At 38.6% G+C, this 24,067-nt stretch overlaps 1 protein-coding gene across 1 annotated transcript; it reads left to right on the forward strand.

Annotated features, from left to right (window-relative positions):
• The first annotated feature begins 2,855 nt into the window (after nt 1-2,855).
• LOC114612407 (acidic mammalian chitinase-like) lies at nt 2,856-19,995 on the forward strand. The gene is made up of 11 exons (XM_028757389.1): nt 2,856-2,880; nt 4,144-4,173; nt 4,697-4,898; nt 7,222-7,278; nt 7,904-8,069; nt 16,916-17,040; nt 17,215-17,332; nt 17,603-17,788; nt 18,598-18,717; nt 18,801-18,942; nt 19,670-19,995. The coding sequence occupies exons 1-11, from the start codon at nt 2,856-2,858 to the stop codon at nt 19,678-19,680; spliced, it is 1,182 nt and encodes a 393-aa protein (XP_028613222.1). The 3' UTR covers nt 19,681-19,995.
• The last annotated feature ends 4,072 nt before the right edge of the window (nt 19,996-24,067 follow it).

The following is a 24,067-nucleotide window of genomic DNA, read 5'->3' on the forward strand; positions in this document are numbered from 1 at the left end:
TTGTTGTGTTAATTCTCCAACCCAAATAAGACCAGTCAAGGAAAAAACAACTTAATAAATATGGATATAAACTGCACGCCTAGATTGGGCAGAGTTGCCACTACACTACTCTATTTTCCAGCTATGAGATACCTGTTAACTTGAGGTTTTCTCCTCCATTGTCCTTCCACCTCCTGCTCCTTTGTTGTATTCCTCCCCTGTCGACTTCCTCTTCTGTTGCCTCCCTCTTCCACTGCCTTCTTCTCTCTCCCTCCCTCCCTCCCTCCCTCCCTCCCTCCCTCCCTCCCTCCCCCCTCTCTCTCTTTCTCTCCTCTCCCAAGCCTTTTTCTCCACTTCTACTGCCCAATCACTGGCTCTAGCCTTTATTTTACAAATTAAGGTGGACAGAAGGCTCACAAGAAATCACCTGTGTACTGATTCACTCCTCCTCTGCAGCCTTTCCCAGGAAAGTAGAATTAGCATCAAAATACAAGGCTGGGGCTATCCACAGCATCCTTTTGTGACTTGTCTATTGTTTCTACTTCCATTTTTACGTCCTGGATGGTTTTGTTTAATTCTTTAACCTGTTTGGTTGTGTTTTCTTGCAGTTCTTTAAAGGTTTTTGTTTTTGTTTTTGTTTTTTTTTGTTTTTGTTGTTGTTGTTTCGTGTGTGTGTGTGTGTGTGTGTGTGTGTGTGTGTGTGTATGTGTTTCCTCTTTAAGGGTTTTTATCTGTTTTCCTGTGTTCTCCTGTATTTCTTTAAGGGAGTTATTTATGTCCTTCTTAGAGTCCTCTTTCATCATCATGAGAAGTGATTTTAAATCTGAATTTTCAGCATGATGGGGTATTCAGGACCTGCTACAGTGGGAGAACTAGGTTCTAATGATGCCAAATAACCTTGGTTGCTGTTGCTTATGTTCTTGCACTTGCCTTTTGCCATCTGGTTATCTCTAGTGCTACCTGCATTCACTGTCTCTGACTGGAGCCTGTCTCTTTCCTTATCTTGTTTTTGTAAGAACTTCTCAGAGTCCAGCTGTCTCTGTGATCCAGAGATCCTGGGTGTAGGAGGTTTTGGAGTCAGGCTGTCTCTGGGATCCTGAAATCCTGGTGTGACCAATCTCCTGAGATCCTGTGATCCTATGAGCCTATGTTCCTGTGTGTTAGACCTCCTGGGAGTCCAGCCTTCTCTTGAGTTTTGTGGGATTGGGTGCAGAGGTGATGCTCAAGGTCTGCTCAGGACACCGATGCAGACTGGAAGACTCTCATGTATTTCTTTAAATGAATTATTTATGTCCTTCTTAAAGTCCTCTATTATATTCATGTGATGGGACTTTAAATCTGATTCTTGCTTTACAAGTGTATTGGGTTATCTAGGCTTTGTGTGTTGGGAGAACTGGATTTTGGTGTTATCACATAGAGTTGGTTTCTGACACTTATGTTCTTGTGCTTGTCTCTTCCCATCAGGTTATCTGTAGTGCTAACTGCCCTGGCTGTCTCTAACTAGACCTTGTTCATCCTGTGAGCCTGATTATATCAGAACTCCTCAGAGTCCAGCTATTTCTGTGATCCTGTGATCTGAGGTTTTGTAATCCTGAAATCCTCAGTGTTTTCAGAGTTCCTGAGAATCAAGCTGCCTCTGGGATGCTGAGCTTCTTGTTTGTCCCAGCTTCTGAGATCCTGTGATCCTGGGTGTGTCAGGAGTTGAGCTTCTTCTGGGTATTGTGGGAATGGATGGTAGGGACACAGCACCCCAGGCCTGTTCAGTTCATGGTACAGGTTCAAACCAGATAAAGCCTGTTCCTGTGTCCCTGGATTCCAGGGATCTTAGTTACATCCGGTGTTGGGCAGATATTTGGCTTCACTTGTGATCCTGGGTGTGTCAGAGCCCCTGGGAGTCAAGCTTCCCTCTTTGATTTTCTTCAGTTGTTTTATTGCTCTAGTAAAGACTTCAAGGATTGTATTGATTAGGTATTGAGAGACTAGACAACTTTCCCTTGTTCCAGATTTTAGTTAAATTACTTTGAGGTTTTCTCCATTTAAGTTAATTATGTTTAGCTATGTAGCCTTGTATCACAAATATCTCCAGATCTTTTTTCTGTTAGGAGCAATGGATTGCATAAAATGCATTTTCTGTATCTAACAAGATGATAATGTAGTTTTGTATTTCAGTTTGATTATATGTGAACTATATTTACTGAATAATTGAATAATTAAAATTTTGTTGGGAAAATTTTAATGACAGCTTCTCTTTCACTAGAGGTTAAAGATTTGTTCAAATTGCATATCTGGTTTTTATTTAAGTTTAGCAAGTGGTACCTTTCAAGAAAATCATCTACTTCTTTTATATTTTCTAACCTGGTGGAATGCTGCTTTTTAAAGTATGCCTTTATAATTCTTAGGATTTCCTTGTTGTCTATTGTTATATCAAGTGGACACTTAAGGCTTCTGTGGTAATAGTTCCAGGAAAAAAAATTTGTTTGAAAAAGCTAGTAACTTCCACAGAATTATTTGCCTTTCAATAAGAATGCTAGTCAATTCCAGATATAAAATATCTGCACAACAAATCTTAAGGAGGTATTATGTGACAGACTGCTTACCCAGAGATACTGATTGAATGAATGTTCCCTAGGACTATTTAATACACCATAATTCTAGAAGACATGGCATTGTTTTTCAATAAATGGTGGAAACAATGGTGATTGTGTTAGGATACTGAAGGAGCTCAGACATATTATACACACATCTGTAGATTTACTGATTAGTCACTCACACATATATTAAGTGTTTGCTTTCCACCTGAAAACCCTTGAGATAATCAGGGTCTCAGATGTATAAAAAGCTCAGGGAGGCTCTGCTTTAGCAGTCCTGAAGGCACCATGTCTAGGCTAATTCTTGTCATAGGTGAGTTGATAATCAAGTGGAGACCCTCAGTCTTGCCTGGTTTTCTCTCATCTCATGATCTGACAACCATGGAGCATATTTCACAGTACAGATTCTGCCATTATGAATTGACTTCTCTCTTTTTACTTAGTCAAGATTTCTCATGTTCTTCTACAATGGGCTACTGTGACACTTCTGCTTCTTTGATATTAATGCCACTGTCCTAGAAGAAAGTCTTACTCATGTCCAATGCTTGTAATCTTTTTTATTTTTTGTAGCTATTCATTCTCTCAGCTACTCTTTGTTTACCTGCTGCCTGATGTTGCAATTGTGCTTACCTGTCTGTTAGTGTCTTGAAACTAGAGTTTTGCAGAGATGAAAATGAGTGGGAGAAGCTAGAGATATCCAAGTATTATTTGTTCCTTTGGAGATATTTCCTTCACTTGTCCTTGACTATTTGGCACAGGTGACATAAATGTGACAGTCTTGAGGATTGGAGCATTTAAAGAGATTGTGTCAGTTCTTACTGAAGTCATGGCATTGTAAATCTGTTAGTTGCTCTAAATTTATTTTTGCCAAATTTGTTAAGATGTAGAATATATTCAAATGATCCTAAGTTCAATGTGTAAGCATAAGCAACTCAGAGATTGGACACCATGTTAATGTTGGATGTCTATCATTTCATGTATTGGAAACCACAGTTCGGAGGGTCTCAGTTGAAGGCCAGACTGGGCTACATAGTAAGAGTGCTGGCAAACAACCAAAACAAAATGCAAGATAAAATCCATTTAAAAGGGATTTATTTGGAAGCCCAGAATAGGCTTGTGGATTCTCACATCATATTGTCTATGGAAAAAAGTCTTCAAAGATGCCTCCAATAAACCTCATCTATAGTTGGTGTTGTTTGATGCTTGAGTATGCCTCTGGTATTAGAAGTCTGGGATCACCATGCCTCTGGCAGGGTAGGCACTTCTGGATGTTGAGTCACAGAGAAAACCAATTTGTATAAATTTCATAGCATGTTGTGAGTATAGACAGTTTATTTTTGACAAAAATAATTCTCAATTATGACACAGAAGGGGGAGCAGGAGCTTCTTTCCTTGTTTTCTGAATGTATAAATAATATCAGGAATGGTATGAATGTTAATAGAAAGTGCAACCCTTAGTAAAGATGTGAATTTTCCTCTGTATTGTACCAATCTACTTCTAGTAGAACTGATCAAATTTCTCAGAATTCTTAAGGATTCCTACAGCTGCCTCAGTAAATGTTTTTTCTTTCTCTAGGTTTGGCATTTCTGCTGAATGTTCTGCTAGGTATGTTAGTGATGTTCCCTTATTTTATTGACAGTCTTTGTCGATCATAAATATCAAGTAACCAAATTTATTTTTATGCTAGATGTCTGCTTGTTATGTGTGCTTTTAAAATTATATCATATTAGTATACTTATAGAACAATATGAAGAGATAAACCAACCAGGTAAAGAGACAGGTTATCATGGAATGACTCTTAGTTAAGCTCTCTGTACTGTTTTCATTAGTATGCCTGTCTGGAAATTAAGAAACTGCTAAGTGTAGAGCTTCACAGGAAATGTAAGCTACTATATTCATGCAATCTCTGAACATCGATATTCACCAACTCTAAATAAAAAAGATCAAGTCAGAGTTTGACACTTAAGATGAAATCTCTGGACTCATGTTCATGAGTGTTCATATAATCAAGTTCTCTGGGATGAAAAGTATCTGAGACACAGAAAGGGAAAGAGGAAAAGCCAAAATATCAGCAGATTTCACTGTCATCTAACAGCAGACTGCTCTTTATACTTTTCAGCTTCCACAGGTTCTTCCTACCAGTTGATGTGCTACTACAACAATGTGGCCAAGGCCAGGCCAGGAATGGGCAGATTCAGTCCTGCAGATATCGACCCCTGCTTGTGTACTCACCTCATTTATGCCTTTGCTGGGATGAAGAACAACAGGATCATCCCCCAAAGGGTGGATTTCTTGACTGACTATCAAACTTTAAATACACTAAAAAACAGGTCAGAGAAGGGCAGAGATGTCTAATTTGGTGTCTTTATTTGTAATAGTTGTCACACATCAATTCTTCTAAAAAAGTAGCTCAGAAGTTAATTTTTTTTTTTGGCATGTGGACCCAGCCAATACCTGCTTTTCTATATTTTAATTGAGTGAGATTATGGAGTTTTACCACACAAACTTTGCATCCAGTCTATGTTTTAGAATGTTTTATAGGATGATTGGCATGTATCCTTACATATTTTCTTTTTCATCAATGAATTCCTTGATATAGCATTCTAGAATCTATCCTTATCTCACTGTGATTTTGTTTTCTCATCAAAACTTTTTAACCTTTTATTTTCTACTTGGCCTAATGGTCTCATCATGTAGTTTCATAAGTGAAACCAAGAATATTGGCAAGATCTTGTACTGTTTTGCAGCCCCTGTGGACTCATTAATTCGTGACTCTTGTAGACAGGTCCTTATACTTTGAGTGAGTTTTTATTTTATGACTCCTTTCCTGTTGCCATGCACTGTTTCATCTTGTAGGTTTCCTGTCTTCAAACTTCCCCAGTTTAACTGTGTTTCCCAATAGTAGATTATGCAGTGGCTCTGTCATACACATTTCACTTTTGTAATGCTCTTTCCTCTGTTTCCCCTTATTTTCTCAACTTATACACATCTCCCTGGTGAAAATTTACACCATCAGTATATTCCTCTTTATACTCATTTAAGCTTTTTGGAATTGTCTGTATTGGTTTGACTTGCCTATACAATCCATTTCCTTCCTCTTCTGTTGAATTTTTAAGTTATTAAAAGCAAATACCAGAAAACTATGGAGCTATATCAATATACGAAAGACAATATGCTACACTCATCTTTCTCTACCTGCGTTACTTCTCTCAGTATATTTATAATTCTTTCCAATTTTATTGTTTTTTTCTGAAAATTTTACATTTTTCTTTTATTGTATAGCTGCCTAAAATGTACCAAATTTTCATTATACTTTTGTTACTTAATGTAATGTTAAGTGATTCTTTTACATAGCTATTGTATAGAGTTGTAAGGAACAGAGATTGCAAGTATTGAGATCTACATTATGTAGGATGAATTCTTAGAACTCTTGTGGCTTATCAGTAAAAATTTTAGACTGGCTGTACCAATTTAAATATACATCAGTGGCATTTATTTGCCATATAAACCATTATGTATAGTCTTTTGATTATTTAATGACAGCCATTCTGAATTTCATGAGATAGGACACTGGGGTGAGGATGGAGTGTGTTTCTGATCTGGGATGAGCTGGATCACTAGTGTTTGGGAAGCTCCAGCATTCTTTAGAGTTAAAGAAGGATGTATAGACATGGAGTTTGACATGATTGACTTACTCAGTATTGCCTGGCTCAGGAATAGTTCAGTGGGCTATAGGAGACAGGAAAGGTTATAGGAATTTCACTTTGAAATGGTACCTGATGGTATCTACCATGATCTTTGAATGGGTGCTGTGGCCTCAGTGAGCTCAAAAGGGCAAAAAGTTGCAGATGGTGGATAAAGAAGGACTGCCTTTCTTCATCTAAGTGGATCTTGAATGTTCCTCACATCATTTCAAATTAAACCTGTTATACGAATGGCTGACAAATATTTTCTTCTATTCCAAACTTCTTTTACTATTTTGTTTTCTCTCTCCTTCTCTCTCTCTCTCTCTTTTTTTTTTACCTTAAGGATTCAATCCCACTGTTCCTTTGGGAATTTGTTGTTTTTGATTTGCATTCATATTAAGAAAAACACTGCACCAGCACTGTTACAGAGATCTATTAATACTTTATTCTAATCATTCCACAAATACACATCATCTTTATTTCAATTACAAATGACTTTTGCATATAGTGTAACACTGGAAGTCAACTTTCTTGTTATGTATGTGGAGATGACCTTATTTAAAGCCAGATAACAGCAAATGATGTTCACCCTTTTGTTCCAGGAGCCAAGTGTAGATAACAAAGAATTATGTAACATTTCATATTTTGTTGTACATATTTGAAAACTGAACAAAATTAGTTGTGCTAAAGAATATAATCTAAGTTTACTTTTCCATTATAGAAATATAAGTGCCAGGTAGTTATTACCTCCAGAAAATCAGATTGAAAATTGGATTATATCCTATGGGCTTTGGACCCTATTTATCACAAAACAGAGAACTTTCAGGCATATGAACAATTAACCTATAGTATGTTGTGTTATGTTAGATAACACTGAATAACATGAGCAATATTACAAACAACAGTGCTACTTTATAACCAGAGACCCACGGATTGTGAAATCCTTATCTTTACTTCTTCTTTAAAGGAACATTGAGCTGAAAACTCTTCTGGCCATTGGAGGCAGTGATATGGGACCTGCACCGTGAGTTCTCTTTTCAGAGTTTTTGTTCTATTTGCTTTGATACAACCTAGTCCATGTCTACAGTTTCTTCACAACACTAGCAAGGTTGTTAAGGATATCTATTCATGAATGTTGAAATTCAATCAAAACTTCCTGTAGAGCTTTAATAGTAAGTGGAACATATTGGAAAGACTACTCTGGCTTTCAAATATTTGAGTTTGCAATGACATGAATGAGCAGAATCCTCTGAACTGTATGTTTATGCCTTCAGAAGAGCCTCCTCTTCTTAAAAATTTTGTGAACAGAAGATGTAAAAAAATTCTCCTTTTCTGTCTTCTGAAGAAGGAAATAAAAGGGCAACTTATGTATAAGATTTGTTGAGTGTCTTGTATTTGGAAGGCATTTTGAAAATAAATAAACATGGTTAAGTCTGGTATCTGATTACTAACAATGTCACAGGCAATTTGGAATCACAGAGACAAGAAAATCATGCCATGGTAAAATAGGAAGAGCCATTGTTATGGAAGGTTGTAGATGGAAACCAGGGAAGCTGGGGGAAGGGGTCAAAGGAAAAATTTAAGTTATTCACATTATTTTTAATGTGTCCATCTCAAGGCCTTACACTAACTTTGATGGATTTCTTCAGTTTTTCATACATGGTGTCCACTCCTGAGTTCCGTGAGACTTTTATCAGTTCAGTTATTGACTTCCTTCGCAAGTATAGATTTGATGGGTTGAATCTGGATTGGCAATACCCTGGGTCACCGGGGGGCTCTCCTGAGGACAAGCATCTCTTCACTGTCCTGGTGCAGGTGAGGAAAAGGAGAAAATATTTTGAGCTTGAGAACAAAAGTATGTTATTTCTAAGAAGTGTTGCTGAGTGAAGTCTAACAATAGTTTAGGGTTTGAGTGTCACCAAGATTCTTAGATATTGCAATGCATTACTGAAACCAGCTATATAAATACATTACTCTGTGTGTTTTAAAAATAACCACAATTTATCTTCACATTTTCTATCTTAAAGGTACCCTTAACATGTGTCTTTAATCCACAAATGACTAAGTAAAGTATAGAAAATTTATAAGTGGCTCATTTGAGAGCATGAAGATACTGAATGTTGTAACTACCAGAGCAATCTGATTACAAAGTTCAATGGCTGGACCAATTATATGAGAATTTTTTTATTAATGAGTAAGGTATGGTTTATGAAAAATTTTGGGACAAGGCCAAAACTGAGAAGACTGAGTATCATTAGATTTAAAAAATGCATATCTGATTTGGAATCCTGACATACACTGACACAGTCACAGCTCATTTAGATAATTAAAATGATTAAGGGGTGCAAAATTTCTTACAGCTCATTAACCAAGTCTGTGATATATCAGGATGAGAAAGAAATTCCTATATTGATACTTGATCTAAGGTTTGAAAAGCTCAGGTATTATCCACTAAGGTCAGGATAGACATGTTAGGGATGTGACATAGGGATCTATGTAAGCAAATATGTATTCACCTTGGGTAGAAGATGCATTTGAAAAATGCCTAGCATCTGATAATGGGGTACTTTGTATGTATTCAAGTATTTAGAATTATTTATTTAAAAATTTTATTGGTTATTTTCTTTATTTACATTTCAAATGTTATCTCCCTTCCTAGATTCCCCTCCAAACCTTCTATCCCACACCTCCTCCCCCTGCCTCCACAAAGGTGCTTTCCAACCCACTCACCCACTGACTCCCACCCCATTGCACAGGCATTCTCCTTTGATGGGGCAGCAAGCCTTCACAGGACCAAGGGCCTCCCCTCCCATTGATGCCTGACAAGGTTGTCCTCTGCTACATATGGAGCTGGAGCCATGGATCCCACCATATGTATTCTTTGGTTGGTGGATTAGTCCTGGGGAGCTCTGGGGGTTCTGGTTGGTTAATATTGTTGTTCTTCCTATGGAGTTGCAAACTCCTTCAGCTTCTTCAGTTCTTCCCCTAACTCCTCCATTGGGGTCCCCATGCTCAGTCAGATGGTTGGATGTAATCTTCCACATCTGTGGAGACATCCATATCAGGTTCCTATCAGCAAGCATCCTTGGCATCAGCAATAGTGTCTGGGTTTGGTGTCTGCATATGGGATGGATCCACAGGTGGAGAAGTTCTGGCTCCACTCTTTGTCCCTGTATTTCCTTTAGATAAGAGTAATTCTGGGTTAAAATTTTGAGAAGGGTGGGTGGCCCCATCCCTCAACCAGGGGCCATGCTTAACCTCTGGATATGGTCTCTACAGGTTCTTTCTCCTCTTTTTTGGGTCTTTCAGCTAATGTCATCCTGTTGGATCCTTGGAGCCCTTTGCTTTCCTGGCATCTGGGACTTTCTAGTGGCTACCCCTAGTTTTCTATTCTCCCATTGCTACACATCTCTGTTCAGTTTCCTGACTCTCTGTACATGTCCCCTGTCTCCTATCACACCTGATACAGCTCCCTCTTTTTTTCCTCTCCCCTTTCTTTATTCCTCCAAAATCCCTTCCACCTTGTACCTCCTGTGTTCCCCCTTTAAGTAGAACTGATGTATTCACACTTTGGTCTTACTTCTTCATGGCCTTCATATAGTCTGTAAGTTGTATCATGGGTATTCCGAGCTTTTAACCTAGTATCCACTTATCAGTAATAACATGTTATCTGTGTTCTTTTGTGTCTGTGTTACCTCACTCAGGGTGGTATTTTCAAGTTCCATCCATTTGCCTGAGATTTCATGAAGTCATTGGCTTTTTTAATTGGATATTTTCTTTATTTACTTTTCAAATGTTATCAACTTTCCTGGTTCCCACCCCTGAAACCCCCTCATTCCATGCCCTATCCCCTGCTTCTATGAGGGTGTTCTGCCCACCCACTCATTCCCACCTCCCTGCCCTTGAATTTGCCTACAATGGGGCATTGAGTCTTAACAGAACTAAGGGCCTCTCCACCCATTGATTCCTGACAAGGCCATCCTCTGCCAAATATGCAGCTGGAGCCATGAGTCATTCCATGTGTATGCCTTGGTTAGTGGTTTAGTCCCTGAGAGCTGTGAGGGGTCTTGTTGGTTGTTTTTATTGTTCTTCCTATGGGCCTATGAGGTTACAAATCCCTTCAGCTCCTTAAGTCCTTTCTCTAACTCTTCCACTGGGGATACCATTGGGTATCCCATGCTCAGTCCAGTAGTTGAATGAGAGCGTCTTCCTTTGTATTGTCTGGCTCTTGCAAAGCCTCTCAGGAGACAGCTATATCAGACACCTGTCAGCATATACTTCTTGCCATCCACAATAGTGTCTGGGATTGGTGACTGTATATTGGATGGATCCCTAGGTGGGGCAGTCTCTGGATGGCCTTTCCTTCAGTCTCTGCTCCTCACTATTTTATTTGATCCAGTGAATATTTTGTTCCCCTTTCTAAAAAGGACATAAGCAGCCATACTTTGGTCTTCCTTCTTCTTGAGCCTCATGTGGTTTGTAAATTGTGTCTTGGGTATTATGAGCTTTTAGGCTAATATATACTTATCAGTGAGTACATACTATGTATGTTCTTTTGTGATTGGGATACCTCACTTATGATCATATTTTCTAGTTCCATACTTTTGCCTAAGGATTTCATGAAGTCATTGTTTTTAGTAGCTGAGTAGTACTCCTTTGGGAAAATGTACCACATTTTCTGTATCCATTCCTCTGTTGAAAGATATCTGGGTTCTTTCCAGCTTCTAGCTATTATATATAAGGTTGCTATGAACATAGTGGAGCATGTGTCCTTGTTATATGTTGGAGAATGTTTGGGTATATGCCCACGGGTGGTTATAGCTGGATCCTCAGGTAATACTATGTTCAATTTTCTGAGGAATCACCAGACTGATTTTCAGAGTGGTTGTACCATCTTGCAATCCCACCAACAATGGAGGAGTATTCCTCTTTCTCTACATCTTCACTAGCATCTTCTGGAACCTGGGTATTTTTGTTTGTTTGTTTGATCTTAGCCATTCTTACTGGTGTGATGTGGAATCTCAGGGTTGTTTTGATTTGCATTTCCCTGGTGACTAAGGATGTTGAATATTTCTTTAGGTGTTTCTCAACCATTATGTATTCCTAAGTTGAGATTTCTTTGTTTATTAGCTCTGTACCCCATTTTGTAATAGAGTTATTTGATTCACTGCAGTCTAATTTTTGAGTTTTTGTATACATTGGATATTAATCCTCTATTGAATGTAGGATTGGTAAAGATCTTTTCCCAATCTGTTGGTTGCCATTTTGTCCTATTGACAGTGTCCTTTGCCTTATAGAAGCTTTGCAATTTTATGAGGTCTCATTTATTGATTCTTGATTTCAGAGCAGAAATCATTAGTGTTCTGTTTAGGAAAGTTTCTCCTGTGCCCATGTTTTCATGGCTCTTTCCCACTTTCTCCTCTATTAGTTTCAGGTATCTGGTTTTATTTGGATGACCTTTATACACTTGGACTTGGAATTTGTACAAGAAGATAAGAATGGGTCAATTTGCATTCTTTTACATGCTGACCTCCAATTGAACCAGCACCATTTGTTGAAAATGCTGTCTTTTTTTCTACTGGAGGGTTTTAGCTTCCTTGTCAAAGATCAAGGGATCATAAGTGTGTGGGTTCATTTCCTGGTCTTCAATTCTATTCCGTTGTTCTACCTGCCTGTCTCTGTACCAATACCATGCAGTTTTATATTATTATTGCTCTGTACTACAGCTTAAAAACAAGGATGGTGATTCTCCCAGAAGGTATTATATTGTTGAGAATGTTTTTTGCTATCCTGGAGTTTTTGTTATTCCAGATAAATTTGAGAATTGCTCTTTCTATCTCTATGAAGAATTGAGTTGGACTTTTGATGGGGATTGCATTGAATTTTGAAATTGCATTTTTACTATGTTTTTTATATTATTTTATATTGCATTTTTACTGTGTTAATCCTGCCAATCCATGAACATGAAACATACTTCTATATTCTGAGATAATCTTTGATTTCTTTCATCAGAAACTTAACATTTTTATCATACAGATCTTTCTCTTGCTTGATTAGACTCACACCAAGGTATTTTATATTATTTGTGACTATTGTGAAGGGTATTGTTTTCCTAATTTCTTTCAGTCTGTTTTCCTTTGAGTATAGGAAGGCTACAGATTTGAGTTATTCTTATATCCAGCCACTTTGCTGAAGTTGTTTATCAGCTTTAGGAGTTCTCAGGTGGAATTTTTGGCATCACTTAATTATACTATCATATCATCTGCAAATAGTGTTATTTTGAATTCTTCCTTGTGGAAAAAACTGTGATGGAAACCTGGGGGGGTGCTTTCTGTGTCAGCTGGTCCCAATAACTTGAGAAAGTCAGGTGATCCAAAGGCTGGAAGCTTTGGCGATGGCAGGCCCCAATAATACAAGAAGTCCATGGGTTCCAAGAGTTTTATTGCCATGGTGTGGTAGTTGGATCTGGATGTGCAACCCCCAATCTAAGCCAGGGCGAGCCTGACTTAAATAGGTAGGGGAAAAAAGAGGGGCTGGGAAAAGCAATAGCTTAATTTAGCTATGCCCCCCGCCCACCTTTAGGTAAATCATGAATATGGAAATCTCTCGAGGCTGAAGCCTGTAGTCATGCCCTCCCTAGCCAAATGTGACTGCAAGGTGCAGATCAAATGGAGATCACACCAAGTGTCAGTAGCCTGGATTCTGGGAGCACATCAGAACATATGCTCATCCCTCACAGGCAATGGACACCTGTTGGGTCTCCGGGTTATTTCCAGCCAGTGCTTCGACCAAAGCCAACCATCCTGTTACTGTTCTACACTTCCATTCTAATTTGTATCCCTTTGACTTCCTTTTGTTGTCTCATTGCTCTGACTAGAATTTCAAGTAAGTACTATATTGCATAGATAGGGAGAGAGTGGGCAGTCTTGTCTAGTCTTTGATTTTAACGGGATTGCTTCAAGTTTATCTCCATTTAGTTTAATGTTGGCTATGGGTTTCCTGTATATTGCTTTTTCTGTTTAGGTATGGGCCTTGAATTCCTGACCTTTCCAAGTCTTTTAACATGAAGGGTTGTTGTATTGCATCAAATGATTTTTCAGCATCTAATGAAATTATCATGTGTTTTTTTCCTTTGAGTTTGTTTATGCAGTGGATTATGTTGGCAAATTACCATATACTGAACCATCCCTGCATACCTGAGATTAAGCCTACTCGATTGTGGTGAAGGATTGTTTTGATGTGTTCTTGGATTTGGTTTGTGAGAATTTTATTTAGTATTTTTGCATTGATATTCATAAGGGAGATTGGTCTGAAATTCTTTTTCTTTGTTGGGTCATTGTGTGGTTTAGGTATAAGTATAATTGTGGCTTCATAGAACAAATTAGGTAATGTTCCTTCTTTTTCTATTTTGTGGAACAGTTTGAAGAGTATTGTTATTAGGTCATCTTTGAAGATCTGATAGAATTCTGCACTAAACCCATCTGTTCCTGGGGTTTATTTTGTATGGTAGACTTTTAATGAATGCTTCTATTTCTTTAGGGGTTATGGGACTGTTTAGATGGTTTATCTGATCCTGATTTAATTTTGCCACATGTTATCTGTCTAGAAAATTGTCCATTTCATTCAGATTTTTCAATTTAGTTGAGTAGGGAGACATAACAATGGAAACTGAGGAAATTCAGAAGTCATTGTTTTTAATGGTTGAGTAGTACTCCATTGTGTAAATGTACCACATTTTCTGTATCCATTCCTTTGTTGAAAGACCTTGGGGTTCTTTCCAACTTCTGGCTATTATTATAGAAGTTCAACAATGTAAAAGTTAAATCTGTACCAAACAAGAGTTGGAAAACTGAGGTATACAAAAATATAACAAAGACAGTGTCAATAGAATCTTGGAAGCATTTTGTGGACAAATTGAGAATCTCGTGTTTCTGATGGGATCATTCGAGCTTTACTATGGTAGCTAAGACAGTAAACACAGATTTTGAATAAGAACTGATAAATATCCACAAACCTTCTGAGTGTGATAAATCTGGAAGTCCAAAATGATTGGAATGAATACTAGCCAATGGTTCATGAAGAAGAACCTGAGATAATCTACTTTACTGATGTTATCATCAACAGTAGGTGACCAAGAAACAAAATGAGTAAATAATGTAAAGTCAAGGACTACAAATGGTTTCCACATCTATCCATTTGCAACCCAGAATCTTTACTTTCTAGAATTCTTTCCTTTCCTTTTATTTCCTCTCCTTTTATTTCCTCTCCTTTCCTCTCCTTTCCTCTCCTTTCCTCTCCTTTCCTTTCCTTTCCTTTCCTTTCCTTTCCTTTCCTTTCCTTTCCTTTCCTTTCCTTTCCTTTCCTTTCCTTTCAGTTTATTCTTCAAATTGTTTTTATAGTTCAGTCTTTATCCTCCTCATGGTCTGCCCTCTGACTATTCCACATCCCATACCACATCCCCCTCCATGTATCCAAGACAATGTCTGACCCACACCCCAACATATCTCCCCACTCCCTTTAAGGTTATGTTCCTCTTCTCTCACTAAGTAGAGACCAGGCAGTCCTCTACTATATATGTGTTGGGGGCCTCTTATAAGCTGACTGTCTGATTGGTGGCTCAGTGCCTGAGCAATGTCAGGGGTCCATGTTATTTGAGACTGCTTGTCTTCCTATAGGGTTGCCTTTCTCCTCAGCTTCTTTCAGGTTTTCCCAAATTCAACCACAGGGGTCAGCAGCTTCTGTCCATTGGATGAGTGTAAGTATCTGGATATTACTCTTTCAGCTGCTTCTTTAGCCTTTTGGAGGGAAGTCATGCTAGGCTCTCAAGTACATCATAGTATCAGTAATTGTGTCAGGCCTTGGGGCCTCCCCTTGAGCTGGATCCATTTTGAGCCTGTCACTAAACCTCATTTCCCTCAGGCTCTTCTCCATTTTTGACCCTGCAGTTCTTTCAGAGAGGAACAATTCTGGGTCAAAGGTTTTGACTGTGGGATGGCAACCCCATCCTTCCACTTGATATCATGTCTTTCTCCTGGTGGTGGACACTTCAAGTTCACTCTCCCACTGTAGGACATTTCATCTAAAATCCCTTCCTTTGAGTCCTGAGGGACTCTCATCTCCCAGATCTTTGGTAAATTCTAAAGGGTTCTCCTACCTCCCTAGTTTTCCTGTTTCCATTCTATCTGGGACCCTCAGGACTTTAGTCCTATTACCTCACAATACTTGATCATGTTCCCCTTTTCTTCCCCCATCCTCTTTCTTATACAGATCTCCCCTGATTGCTTTATTCTTCCTCCCAAGTGGGATTAAAGCATCTTCATTTGGAGCCTTCAGGTTATTAAGCTTCTTGAGTTTTGTGGATTGAATCCTGGGTGTTCTGTACTTGTGGGGATAATATCCACTTGTTAGTGAGTACATACCATGCATGACCTTTTGAGTCTCAGTTACCTCACTCAGAATAATATTTTCTAGTTCCACCCATTTATCTATAAAACTCATGATGTCCTCATACTTAATTGCTGAGTAGTATTCCACCGTGTAAATGAACCACATTTTCTGTATCCATTCTTCTGTTGTGGGACATCTGGGTTGCTTCCAGCTTCTGGATATCATACATAAAGCTGCTATGAATATGGTGGAACAGGTGACCCTGTGGCGTAGTGGAGGTTTCTCAGAAAATGGGAAACAGATCTACCAGAAGACCCAGCTATACCACTCTTGGATAGATACCTAGATTTGTTTTCTTATTCTTTACCTTTATCTTCACTGATAGATGCTTCTAGTGACACACCACCAACACCAGATCCTCAGCTATTCTGAGTAGTTTTAACATAAGACACCAAGTGAAATATAGTTTTCTTTTGTTTAATAGCTCTAACTGTCAGACATAATTCTTCTTACTTTCAAGGAAAACAGTCTACAAGTACAGTTATGATTCCTGGTCCTTGATGCCAATTTGCCCTTGGAACAACACAAAATCAATGCACATATAATATCACATATATGGTTTTATTATTTGAAGGCAGATACTGAATCCTTTTTCTTTGATCTATCCATCTTTTAAAACCTTTTAATCAAATGACTACGGATATATATGATAATGTCTGTGGGCATTCTCTTAGAAAATTATTTGCCTCATGTCAAATTAATTTTTTATTAGAGCTGACCTTAATTCATATGAATTTCCTCAGAAATAAAATTGTACTTGTTACCCAGTCCTTACTAACTTCCTCATGGGATTATTCTAACTGTACATTTCATTCTGTGAAATCTTGCTTTCATGACATACTTCAGGTTCAGAGAAAGCAGATTTTTTTTTTAACTACGATGTAAAACTAGTTGTGAGAAAAGCCTGCTAACAAAACTTTTCAGTGTGGTGGGATTTGGAGAAGCTCTGACCAGGAAGCTGAAAGTTAGATTTTGGATGACCAGATAAGAAATTTAGATGGGCATAGTGAAACTTTATGATATCCATACTTATTAGATATATGTCAAATGTTTAATGAGTTGATTGATAAAGGCGTCACAGTAAGATGAAACAAAGTGTAAAAAATATTTTAATAATTATAATATATATATATATATATATATATATATATATCCCCATATATATAAGTTTGAATAGGAAAAATGAATGTGCAGTATACCTAAATATTTTGTAGGAAATGTATGAAGCTTTTCAACAGGAATCCATGCAAAGCAGTAAGCCAAGGCTGATGGTCACTGCTACAGTAGCTGGTATAATTTCCACCATTGATTCTGCCTATGAGATCCCCCAGCTGTCTCAGTAAGTGGTCCTTCATACTCTTTATTACCTCTTGGAATTCAGGCAGAGGGCACTAATTCTTAGGGGGAATTGCTGCTTTAGTGCTTTGTGTACAGGTCTTGGAAATTATATCATTTTTCTGAATAAATATGAAAAATATACATCAGAAATGATCTAAGAGTTGTTCCTCTCAAGGGTCTTGGACTACTTCCTTGTCATGACTTATAATCTTCATGACTATAAAGAGAGAGTCACTGGAGAAAACAGTCCCCTCTACAAATACCCAACTGACACTAACACCTTCTGTAATGTGGTAAGACCCTAAAAAGTTATAATTCAGATTACACTAGAGATAACCTAAATAAATATTAAGACATAAAATAAATAGAAAGTCAGCATAAGCAATCTTCTCAAACTACTGGTCATAAAACATTAACAATAAATTTAGTGGGATATATTTTATGAAAAAATTGAATCAATCCATGTTTAATCACAGAATCTGTACTATTAGAATATAAGAGTAAACATATATAATAGCAACTCAGCATCTGGCTGGATCTATTGATTCCCAGCTGTGTTTCAGGATTCCGTTATGAACTACTGGAAGACAAATGGGGCTGAAGCTGAGAAGCTTATTGTTGGATTCCCAACATATGCGCAGACCTTCTCCTTGACTGACTCCTCTATCAAGGGAATTGGTGCCCCAGCCTCAAGCCCTGGCCCTAAAGGCCCCTACACGCAAGAAAGTGGGATCCTGGCCTATTATGAGGTCAGTAGATTGGATGTCCAGTGTTGTTTCAGTTTCAGGCTCAGAACTGTGCTGTAGCTCAGGATCTGGAGGCAGGATGGTAGTATCATCTCAATCTGAATATTCATTTTTATCAGTTCTAAATTTGTAAAATGTTTTATTGCATATTTCTACATTAATACACCTGTAGAATACTTAAAGTTGAACAGCATTTATACACATAACAGGCCACATCATGATGTATAGCTACATTAACCTAGAGGAAAGGCAAATTAAAATAAAAGTATCATACTACTCTGGATTCTGTTACTTGACTGCTGAAATCTGTACCTTAAATGAGCATATAAAATAATGTGAGATGGGTTTTCAGCTGTGCTCCAGCTCCCTCCTCCCCCCACCTTTTTTTTTTAATGAAAATGACTGTGGGTTCAATCTTTAGTACAGTATGGGGAAAATTGTGGTTGAGTAGATTTGGCAACTGTGATTTCTCAAACCTGTAGACAACATTCAAGCCACATATGGAGGAAATGCACTTGTGTAAACTTAGTCTATGCTATACACCTAAAGCACACCTAAAACAGAACATGAAACAATGGGACAAAACTAAATGCAAACAAAAGGAAAAAAAGGAAAGTTGATCTTTAATATAGTATATTTGCAGTGATTTTTTCTAACAGGGGACTCTTGCTCAACCCTACTAAAAATGTATCTCAATGTCTTTAATAATAAATAACTTTCATTAAAATTGAGGCACAAAGAATATCAAGTAAAATGACATTTTTCTTTCATACCATAACATTTCAAGGATTAGAGCTTTCGTCTTTTAACAGGTTTGTGATTTCCTGGCCAAAGGAGCTACTCAGGCCTGGGATGAGCCTCAGGATGTTCCCTATGCATATCATGATGATGAGTGGGTTGGGTATGATGATGTCCACAGTTTCCTTATCAAGGTAAGTACAGTCCCTTGGATATACTGAGGGCCCACACCTGAGTGGCAAGAATCCAAATGATTTAGCCCTCTCTTCTTAACCAGGCCAACTGGCTTCAGCAGAACAATTTTGGAGGTGCCATGATTTGGACCCTTGGGATGGATGACTTTACTGGCTCTTTCTGTAAACAAAGCAAATTCCCTCTAACCTCTACACTGAAGAAAGCCCTCGGGGTGTATAGTGAAAGTAAGTGACAGCAAGATTATGGTAATAGTTTATAAATGTCTCTTTACTGACTCAAAGACACCCTCAACATGCACATCACCATAGTACAGGGAGAATCTTTTCAATTCATCCCATTGCTGTTCCCCCAGTGGGAGAAAGATATTGCCTGAAAGTCCTTACTAGAATTTTCAGATCCTAAAGGAAATCAGGATTTCCTTTGTGAACAATGGGGGCATACAGTTTCCTAATTTTCAAGATGTATGAGAGTATTCAAAAATGGTACTGACTTTCACTGTAGGTATCTGATTCCTTGTGACAGCCATCCTCATAATACCACTGTCTTCTTGGGGGAACATAACAAGAATTATACAAGAGTACTTAGTTCTCTTACCAAAATGACCTTTTAACTTGTGTTCATAACAAAACCTTTTATTTAAGAATCTTTTGCACACTTGGCTTCCATCACTAGTTAGTGTTATAAAAGAATTATATTACAAGCCATAGTAAATTGTAAGAGTGTCATTAACACAGAATAAACAGGGAAGACAATTTATGAGAACATGTGTTGAGATGACATCCTTCTTAAACATTGAAATATGGAGATTTCTTCTGAGATAACCTGAGAGGAATTCTGGAGATAATTGTCCCTCTCCTCTCTAATGCATGGTACTATGTCCACACTTCACTTCTAGGAAAGGCCTCTTATCTCATGATTGTCCCTTTCATAACTTTGTGCTGTGTCTTTCAGGTTGCATGTAATCTGTTTCAGAGACTCATCAGCTAAATCCTCCACTAGACAGTAAGAGTACAGGTTGGTAGGACATCTCTGGGGCAGTGGATCATCTGTCTCCTGTGCCAAGAGAATAAAAATGCCTGCCTGTATTGCCTGAATGCAATCTAATCCTTGCATAAATCCCAAATGGACTTTATCCTCACTTTATCTATTATGAGGAGACTAGGCATGACCTTGTCTTTTCAGATGTTTTCACTGTTCTGAATTGAACAGCCTCCCTTGCTCCTTGCACAGCTACCTTGTTAATCACTGCATTGCTAAAATAAAATCAGCATTCAAAATATGAGTCTATTTCCCCCCCCCCTCTCTCTCTCTCTCTCTCTCTCTCTCTCTGTGTGTGTGTGTGTGTGTATGTGTATGTGTGTGTCTGTATGTTTATGTGTTGAGAACATCTTTCATCCTTGTGAAAATAACAGTTCTGTGTATTGGAATAAGTTGTAGTATTAGAGACAATTTGCTAAGTAATTGTGTAGCCAAAGAATTCCTAGTCTTTTTCTTGTCAATATTTGTATCCATAATGGTTGTGACTCTGAGGGGAAAATTTGATATTAGTGCAGAGGTGGATGAAAACTTCAAGAGTGTGGGGCTGTGAGAGGCAGCTGAGTACCTGGTCGAGTAGACTTTCAACCCTGGAGACCCTCAAAGAAGGTCAGGGTTTGGCCTTGCTCTTGGGCCCTTGGCTCCTTTCACCCAGCTACAGCACCCCACAGAGTGATCTATGGCCATCAGTCATGTAGGACAAAGCCCCTACTAGCCCTTCCACAGATAGATGGTATGACTACAGGCCACAGAAAGGGAAAGAAACACAAATTAAAGCCCAGATAATCTTCAATAAAATCCTAGAATGAAATTTTCCTAACCTAAAGAAAGTGATGCTTATCAAAGTACAAGAAGAATAACAAATAGTAAAAGAAGAACCCTAAATAGACTGAACCAGAAAAGAAAGTTCCTTTGACACATAATATTTAAAACACTAAAGGTTTAAATAAACAGTATTAAAAGCTGTAAAAGAAAAAGAGTAAGTAATTCATAAAGCCAGACCTATTAGAATTACATCTAACTTCGCGATTGAAATGATAAAATCAAGAAGTTCTTGGACAGATGTGCTTACAGAAAATAAGAGACCATTAATGCCAAAACAGACTGTATGGCTGGTTATTCTCCATGGGTAAAAGTCAATTCAAGCCAGATTAAAGCATATAAAGGCAGGTTCATTTAGAAGCAACTCTCAGATGAGTTCACTGATTCCAAGTATGTGGACAGCGAACTTACCATGAGGAGGGAGACTGAAAGGATCAGGAAAGAAGGAGACAATGAATGCCCACAAAGAAGATGAAGAAGATGAAGAAGAAGAGGAGGAGGAGCAGGAGGAGTGAGAGAAGAAGAAGAAGAAGAAGAAGAAGAAGAAGAAGAAGAAGAAGAAGAAGAAGAAGAAGAAGAAGAAGAAGAAGAAGGAAGAGGAGGAGGAGGAGGAGGAGGAGGAGGAGAAGAAGAAGAAGAAGAAGAAGAAGAAGAGAAGAAAACATAGAGAGTAGGAGGAGAAGAAGGAGAGCAAGTATGGAGAGAAAGTGTAGAGCAGAGACTGGAGGAGGAACTGTCTGGAGACTGCTCCACCTGGGGATCCATCCTATGTGCAGTCACCAAATGCAGACACTGTTGTGGATGCCAGGAAGTGCATGCTGACAGGAGCCTGATATACCTGCCTCATAAGAGGCTCTGCGAGAGCCTGACATAAACAGAGGCAGATGCTAGCAGCTAACCATTGAACTGATCACAGGGTCCCCAGTGGAAAAGTTAGAGAGAAGTCTAAAGGAGCTGATGGGCTGGCAGCCCCATGGGGAGAGCGACAGTACAAATCAACCAGAGTTCCCAGTGTCTAAACTGCCAGCCTAGGAGCACACATGGAGTGACCCATGGCTCCAGCTGTATAGGTAGTTGAGGATGGTCTTGTCAGACATCATTGGGAGAGGAGGGCCTTGGTACCTGGAAGGCTGCATTCTCCAATTTCAAGGAATTCAAGAGCATGGAGACAGGAATGGTTGGATAGGGGCACACCCTCATAGAAGGAGGAGGGGGAATGGGATAAAGGATTTCAGGGGGAATGGAGAAAGAAGATACCATCTAAAAGGTAAGTAAATAAAATATTCAATAAAAAATGGATAATGGAACTGGCAATTGCAGTCAAGCATTTGAGACTTTTTGTAAACAATTTATTACAAGGATTCCTTATAATCCTCAAGGACAAGGTAATATGGAAAAGGCCCATGAAACTTTAAAACAACATCTTTAAAAAATGAAAAGTGGATTTGTATATTTTAAATTTGGATGCCAAGGAACTTTCTGCTGAGTGTCTATGGCACCTTTCAACCAGGCATACTTATACCTAGGTGAAAAGGAAGGATCCACTTACTGGAATATAGCATGATTCAGACCAGGTATCTAATATAAGGAAGATGGCATGCTTGTGTTTTCTGCAGGATGCTGCAGGAGTGTGGTGGCTTATTAAGGTAATATTTTAGAAAGGCTATTTCTTGGGCCAACTATCTAAGTGGTGGTGGAAATGCTTAGCTCTGCTGTCATATTCCCTGGCCAGAGGCCATGCGTGTGCCACAGCTAGAAATGGCCATAGGCCACGTCCACACCACAGCTAGAAACGGCCACCCAGAAACACCAGCCCTGGCACAGATGATACACCAATGTGGAAGATGGCTCTTTCAATCTATCACACAGTCTCCACAAGGCTGGGCTGAGCCCAGACCATCCCGCTATCCATGCGGTACCTGGTAGAAATGAGATTCTAATGCTTAAAGATTACACAAAGACTTTATATGTTTTGTAATGCTCAACTAACTAGATGTTCACACAATTAGAGGTATTACCCAGTTACCTAACCTAGATATAAGTTGTTACCCAGGGTGGTCCTGGACCCATGGTGCTCCATGGCTCCTACATCTTCCCTCCTCTCTACTCTTCCTAGCTCCTCCTCTACCTTCTCCTCTTCCTCTTCTTACTCCTCCCACATTAGCTCCTCCCAAAATACCAAGTTTAATGTAGCAGGAAAAAATATACTGTTACAGTGGCTGCCAGAGAGATTGGTGAGACATGCTGATGCCTGGACAAAAAATGACGCTGACCTGTGAGGTTGCTGTGTGCCCTGACAATGGTGACTAGGAAACTATATTGGACATATGTTCCTGACTCACTTTTGCTTTCCTATATCTCAGAAGGGACAAGTTGCCTTGCATAATGTTTTTAGACCTTGTGGGACAGAGAATAAAAAAGAGAAGTTATAATGACTCTTGTATTTTTCTTAAATGTGACCAATTATTCAGACTCAATCATGTACTGGTCTATAAATCAATCCAATATTGGAAATAACAGTATTCATTAGGAAGGTTGGATCTGGACATTTTCAGAGACTTATTTGGAAGTTAGAGGCAGTTCTCTATGATGTTATGTTAGCAAGAGATAAAGTTGGGACAGGATCTGGATTTCAAACAAGTGTTAGGGCATGTGATAAGGCTCTTTTAATTGTCAAGTTAAAATTACTTTTGTTTTTTTCTACAGTATTTATTGTAAGCTGCACTGATTGTACACTTTCTAATTGTGTTAGTGTGTTGAAACCTGGCAGTCTAGTTGCTCATATTTCCTAGGGATTTTCTCCTGCTTTTATTCTTCTAAAATGTTATAATACTAAACTATCTCCTAAAGTTTTAGTGTGAGTTACAGGGTTAGATGCATTTATTGAACCTTATGAGAGAAGATTCTTCTTGAAGTAGATGGTGACCAACCCAGAAACACAGTTTGTCACTGTGTAGAGATTAAGAGATTGCAGAATGTATACCCATAAATGTAACACATACATCACTATAAAACCACCAAAATCTTAGAGATCATCCAGGATAGAGGCAGCATCATTGTCAGAGTCAGAAGCAGTGGATTACTCTAGTCAAGCTGTGTTTTTTGGACACAGCAGGATAATGCACCTAGAAGTTGACAACAGTTGTAGGTACATGCGCAGGACTCATGCCAAATCAAACCAGACTAAATTAAAGCATAGAAAATGGAGGAAGGAACTTTTAAATATTCCTGAGATCCTCTTGGTATAGATTGCTGCTGACTAATGGAGAGTCAGTTTTGTTTAGGAGCATGGATCCTGATCTCTTACAAATATAGGAAGTTCTGCCCATACCCATAACCACAATGAACTAAGCAGATTCTTGGGTTAAAAAAAAAAAAAGCTGAAGAGATACCACTACCTTCTGCCCCCCGATTGGTCATTTTGGCTGAGGGAGACTCCTAGATGGTCTACTCCCTTGAAAACTCCATATACTGACCCATCCTAGAGAAACC

The sequence above is a fragment of the Grammomys surdaster genome, unplaced genomic scaffold (assembly GCF_004785775.1).
Source record: "Grammomys surdaster isolate TR1022 unplaced genomic scaffold, NIH_TR_1.0 126158, whole genome shotgun sequence".
NCBI classification, from domain to species: domain Eukaryota; kingdom Metazoa; phylum Chordata; class Mammalia; order Rodentia; family Muridae; genus Grammomys; species Grammomys surdaster.

Coding starts and splice junctions, on each gene's coding strand:
- LOC114612407 (XM_028757389.1), top strand. CDS start 2,856: ATGTCTAGGCTAATTCTTGTCATAG. Junction 7,279..7,903: donor AGTGATATGGGACCTGCACC/GTGAGTTCTCTT, acceptor GGATTTCTTCAG/TTTTTCATACATGGTGTCCA. Junction 8,070..16,915: donor TCTTCACTGTCCTGGTGCAG/GTGAGGAAAAGG, acceptor AATATTTTGTAG/GAAATGTATGAAGCTTTTCA.